Source organism: Culicoides brevitarsis, chromosome 2 (genome assembly GCF_036172545.1).
Source record: "Culicoides brevitarsis isolate CSIRO-B50_1 chromosome 2, AGI_CSIRO_Cbre_v1, whole genome shotgun sequence".
Lineage (NCBI taxonomy): Eukaryota > Metazoa > Arthropoda > Insecta > Diptera > Ceratopogonidae > Culicoides > Culicoides brevitarsis.
Window position 1 is genome coordinate 39,759,762 of NC_087086.1, and position 6,508 is coordinate 39,766,269.

At 28.2% G+C, this 6,508-nt stretch overlaps 1 protein-coding gene across 1 annotated transcript; it reads right to left on the reverse strand.

Moving 5' to 3' along the window:
* Positions 1 to 3,293: 3,293 nt before the first annotated feature.
* LOC134830544 (sodium-dependent nutrient amino acid transporter 1-like) lies at positions 3,294 to 6,508 on the reverse strand. The gene is made up of 6 exons (XM_063844059.1): positions 6,281 to 6,508; positions 5,548 to 5,914; positions 5,368 to 5,488; positions 4,608 to 5,260; positions 4,085 to 4,555; positions 3,294 to 3,953 (listed from the first exon to the last, which is right to left on the reverse strand). Exons 2-6 carry the CDS (start codon positions 5,644 to 5,646, stop codon positions 3,372 to 3,374), a joined length of 1,926 nt encoding a protein of 641 aa, XP_063700129.1. The 5' UTR covers positions 5,647 to 5,914; positions 6,281 to 6,508; the 3' UTR covers positions 3,294 to 3,371.

Genomic DNA, 6,508 nt, shown 5'->3' on the forward strand with positions numbered 1-6,508 from the left:
ACCTTTTTAAGCGATTTTTTGTTATATTATTATTTTTTTTATTTTTGTTATTATTTATATATTTATACGATTATTATACGTTGATTGAAAAAAATACACAATGCACAAAAAGCACAATATTTGCACGTTTCTTTCGTATTTTTTTGTATGCATATATTTAATTATTATTATATATATTTTTTTTTATTATTATTATCGTTGTTGTTGAATTTTTATTATTTTAATGTATAACAACAAATTGAGGTGTTTAATTAATTCATTAGTAGTAATCCACTTTGTTGTTGATAATTATTTAAGTTTTTTTTTTAAATATTTTTTTTGATCTGCACACTATGAGAAACTGTCAACTAATTTCTACTCTAAGAAACACACGAGGTACCAAAAGTACCGGCGAAAATTTTTTTTTTGCTGAAACTGATTTTTTTTTGTTAACTTTTCTCCTCTACGGTATATGGGGGGAAAATTCGCACGTTTCCAAAACAACACGATAACTAACAGCTACTTTGTGTGTTGTTTCGTTGTTATTTAAATCATTGATCGCCGATTTGGATTGCCTGCTCTCCGAAAGGAATCCGGAAGAATTTTTTTTTATTTTTTTTTTTCGGAAGAAATTTTTTTTCCAATTTTATTTTTAATATTTTTTTAATTGAATAACAAAATATTTGTAATCACATTGAATTGAATAATTTTCTGTGTAGTAGTAATTTTATAATATTTTTTTTGTAATCGAAAAAGACACGAGACACGATAAGTACTCGAACTCTATCAAATTGATACTAAAAAATTTTCACACACAAAATAAGCCACAAGGGCTCCCACACTACTCTCGTAATAATTCGGTACGACGTCGGTCTGTATGGCATACGGGAACGCACGTGGGGACGATACAATGTGTAGAAACAAGAGAAAATTATATACATTAAAAACGAATGATTTAGGAGTAAAGCGTTTCTCGGTGTTTGTGTGTGAGAAAATTCTCTCTAAAATGCACTTTTAGAAATGTTTTCCATGTGCAGCTCGTACATTTGTCGTCGTCGTCGTTGCCGGTTTGAATGTGTTGGTAAATCTATTTTTTCCTCTCACTCTCATTTTTTTGTGAATTATCTCTCGAAAGTTTCTCTCTGTTGTCATTTATTTGGTTCAGACGACGACAAAACATTTACTACCTGACAATGTGCGGATATGGAATTTTGTTTCAGGAGATTTCCCGAAAAAAAAATTAGGAGAATTATGTAAGAAGTGATTTTTTTTATTTTAATTTTTTTCTTTTATTCAATAAAATTCTTAAAAAAAATTAAAAAAAAAATTTTTTTTTTAAATTAAAAGAAAATTTTTTAAAATTAAAAAAAAATTAATTAAAAAATAAAAAAAATTAAAAGATAAATTTTTAAAACTAAAAAAAAATTAGTTAAAAGAAAAATTTTAAAAATTACAAAAAATTTAAAATAAATTAAATTAAAAAAAAATTTATTAAAATAAATTTAAAAAAAAATTTTTAAAAATAAAAAAATAAAATTATTTTTTAAATAAAAAATTTTAAAAATTAAAAAAAAAAAATTTAAAAATTTTTTGTATTGAAAAACCAAATTAAATATTTAATTTAATTTAATTAAATAAAAAAAATTAAAAATAATTTTTAATTAAAAAAAAAAAAATTTTTTTTAAAATTAAAAAAAAATTTTTTTAAAATTAAAAAAAAATAATTCTCATGAAAAATCGAACAAAAAAAACCTTCCACAAAGTAAATTCCATCAGTCAATCACATCAACGGCGTGTCTCTTGCATGCCATTTTAAAAACATTGGATGGCAGTATAATTGCATGTTATTACATTTTTAAATGTATTTTTTTTTATTTTATTTTTATATACTATTTTTTTTTCAAACAATCGGTAATCAAGCTAGCTAAAAGTGCATATTGCACAACAACAACAACGACGGAATCGACATCAGAACAATACGAAACTGACATAAACTCAGGGTCATGAATGCTCTGTAGTGTGCATGCGATGCCAGCTAGAATAAAAATATATCGTACGAATACTAAATACTTGCCTATGAAAAGACCAACAAATCACATATACAGTCAGAAACAATGAACTGTACTCTCGATATGCAGTACCTACGAGAATTACACGAAGAGCCTATAAAATTATATCAACTATTATATCATCGTTGTCGTTTCTTTTATTTTAAAGCGTTTTTCAAAGTGCATTTTGGATGGAAAATGGAAAAATTTTGGTAATATGTCCTGAAGTAAAATTTTTGAGAAATCTGAAAATATAAAATTTTATTAAAATTATTAAATTAAAGTTTTAGAATTAAAATGATTAAATTTTATTATGAACTTTTTATTATTTTTTTAATATTAACTTCATAAAAATTTATTAAAATATATCAAAATTTTGAAAATCTTAAAAATTTTGAGAAAATATTCAAATATTCAAAACTCAAAAAAAAAAAATTAAAAAACTTCTGAAATCGATCAAATAAAAATATAAAATGAACTATTATTAAAATATAAAATTAAAAAAATTAATGAAAATTTAATTTATTTGTAAAATTAAAATAAATTAAATTTTCATTATTTTTTATATTTAACATTTTTAAATATTTAATTAATTTTTTAATAATAATAATATTAAACTATCAATTAAATAATTATTTTAAAATTAAAATAAAAAATTATTTTTTAACATTTTACTTAATAATTAAAAAATTCCGTATCATAAGAATAAAGATAACCATGAAATTTTTATTTATTTTATTATTATTTTTTTTAATTTATTTTTATATTTTTGTTCATTCATTATTTTTTTTTCTTAAAAATATCAAAAAATTAACAAAATTAGAAAATTTATTAAAACAAATAGTTAAATTTAATTTAATAACTTCAAAAAATGCGATAAAGCCAAATAACAAACAGCAACTTTTAAACCTTAATTTTTACATAGATGCACATTTTTTATGGACAATTTAGGTGACTGAATGTATTTGTGTGTGAGCAATAAAAGCTATTGTTTCGTAAATGCAGGGGAATTGAACTTGTACGTGGAAAATTATCGAGAATTCGAAGAAATCGACTCTCATTATTATCATCATCATCAGAGTAAATATCAGTAGGTTTTTTGTTGTTATTGTAGAAAAATCGCATGAATGAATGAATGAGTAAACGTGATGTAAAGTGCTGCAAGAGAGGAAACGATTTGTTTTGTATTTCAATCCGTATCGTTTTACTTACCTCTGAAAGAAAGAAAAAACTTTAAGAAATCAGAAACAATGTTTTGTTGTTCGTTTAATAGTTTTTTAATAACTTGGTTCTTGTGTGTGAAAATAAGCTTATAAGTGGCAGTTTCGTTTTTTTATTTGAAACCTAATCAAATACCTTTCGTTTGGCGTACATTAAGAATCCCTTAACGAGTCCTTTTTCGGTTAAAATTAACTCAAAACAGTTGTAATTTTCGTTCTCGACGTAGTTCACATATTTTTTGTGCATTTCCGGATCTCGAGGTCCCCAATCCTTCGTTGGGCGAAAAGCATTTGCAATTCGTTCTGCCAATGTTTCGCTTTTTTGTTGTACAATTGCGATAATCATCCATATAGGAACTTGTAAAATTATCAAAGAAGTCAAGCAGTATCCAAATAATTTGTAAGAATACGGAAATGGGATCAAAACTTCGCCAGTTGAAGCATCACGTTCAATAGCAATTGGGTTACTCCAATCGAGGGTTTTTAAGTAGTAAACAAGAACTGTACCCATAAAAGCGGGAGTTATGAGACCCCAACAGATTCGCCAATAAAGACCTGTTTTGAACCCAAGCATGAACTCAGCATCTTTACATAATCGGTTAACGCCGTAGATCCAAGCGATTGTGACAATTTCTGCCATTGCGAGGAGAAAAGCGACAAAAGTTGCTCCAAAGAAGTCTGCGATGTCGATCATGAAGAGACCTCCCTGAAAAAGATAGTTACTTTCATTTGAGATCAAATTGAAATTTTTTGTTTAAATTCTTGATAAAACAAGATTTTAAACAAAAATTTTCAATTTGATTTCAAACTAAGTTGATGAAGTTAAAAAAAACTTACCGGAGTTATATAGACAAAACTGATGCAACAACTAACAACTCCAATAGGCACAGCAACCTTCCATGGTTTAAGATGCGGAAACTGATCTCGAATAGCTGTCATTATACAATTTGAGATCCCAACGTTACTCCCAATGCCTAAAGTTAGCAACATCAAGAAAAATACAACAGCAAACACTTGAGGATAGGATTGAAACTTTGCAATCGCATCAGGATACGAAATAAAAGCTAATCCAGCGCCATCTTTAACCACGTGACTTATATCTTCAACTCCCGTTACTTCAGCTAAATGTCCCAAAATGCCAAAAACGATAGTTCCTGACATGACACTCGTAAAAGTATCTAATCCAGTGACAATATTCACATCACGATAGATATTGTACGAAAATTTGTTGTAAGAGGCGTACATTAAGATATTCCCAAAGCAAATGGTTAACGAAAAGAAAACTTGAGTAACAGCTGCGTACCAAACCTATGAAAAATTTTAAAGGTAAGTTTTTTAAAATGAAAAAAAAAATTCTTACCTTTCCATCCAACAATTTGTTCCATTGTGGTTTAAAAAAGTACTTTATCCCTTTCATAGCTCCCGGAAGTGTACATGCTCTGATTAACAAGACAAACATAACTACATACGGAAAAACTGCCAAAAAGTACGAAGCTTTTCCCGAACTATGAACTCCTTTAGCTAATATCGTAGTTATCAAAATCCAAGCAAAAATGACACAAAGTCCCAACTTCCAATCAGGTAATCCAATTCCATTATCTAAATTTTCTGCTGCATGAAATACGGTATCCCCGAAATAAGCAGCTGCTGAACCAATAACTGATTTTGTCTCATTTTCATCGGTTTTTGTGAGTAACGCTGCACTTATGCAACTTTTGTTCTCCGAGGACCATTCAGGTTTGCATTCAGTCCATGGAAGAGGATCGCTGAATGATGCAAAAAAGTATCGAAAAGTCACGCCAAGGATAGCGGCGTAAAAGGTACTGACAATTCCGCATGCGATGGTTTGACTGTAACCTAATCCTCGCATCGCAGGACACAAATCGAAGACTTTGATAGTTCCTCGACTTGAGAATTGACCAATTAACATTTCGAGATAGTAAACGGGTTTGCCGAGAACGAATAAGACGATGAGATAAGGGATGAGGAAGGCACCTCCGCCGTTTTCGAGAGCTGAGGATTTTTTTTAAAAGGGTAAGTTTTGTATTTTATTTTTTTTAGGTTTAAATTTTTCTCAAGGAAAATTAGTTTTCCAATTAATCCAAACCAAGCAAACTTACCTTGAGCAGGAAATCTCCAAATATTGCCGAGACCAACAGACATTGCGATACAAGAAAAGAGAAATTCAATTCCATTTCCCCATTGATCTCGTTTATGATGCTTTTTGCCATCATTTGTAAGCTAATAAACCCAAAAAATCATAAAAATTATTGAAATTTTATTTAAAAAGTATAACTTACTTGAGAATCTTTCAAAGAAACTTCCTCAAAGTTTTTCAATGATTCAGGATCTTTGCTCAAAAGATCAATTTTTGTCTCCAAAGCTTCTTCAATCCTCATTTTCAATATTTTTCTTTAATATCTTTCAATAATTTTAAAGCACTTTTTTAATATTTTTTAAAGCGTTGCTTCTTTTTTTTAACAATTTGTTAAACTTTCACAAAAAATTGCTTTTATATTTCTTCAAAATATCAATCTCTCACAGAGTTTCTAATATCTTTAATATCATAATTTTCTTAAAATGTCTTGTCAACGCTTTTGTTAGCTTTGAACACATCAGAACAAACACTTTTGTGTCCCTTTTTGTCAAATGGCACAACTGACATTCCTGCAAAGAGACAAAGGATTGGAAGGAAATTGATGAGTCACGAACAAATTTTCGATTTTCGTGGGCTTTTCGGAAATAAATCATAAAGAAAATGAAACGGAAATTTGTTTAAAGTGAAATTAATGACTTAAAACAAGTTTTCAGATTCGCGAAAACAATCTGAATGCGGAAAACTGAGTCATTAATCTCTCGTTAAACGACATTTTTGTATCATTTTCATGACTTTGTTGAACATTTCTTTCGACGAAAACATTTTGCAACAATTAATAACACAGAAATACAGAAATTCGAACAATAACTTATGCAATCTGCGATAAATTACGTCAGCCAATGTCAGAAACCTTGCAATTTTTTCACTTTTCTTACCTTTTTCCACACCCATTATCGCATTATCTGGGAAAAATATCATATTTCTTGCACAATAAATCACTTCACAACTTAATTTTCTTTTGTTTTTCACAACAAATCACTTAAAAACAGCAATTTTCGCTGCAATACTTTCTTTTTTTTCTTTGCAAATGGTAAAAGATACTTGTCACACCAACAAAAGACGTGGATCGTGTGAAGAGCCAAATTTATCGACCGATTTCTTCG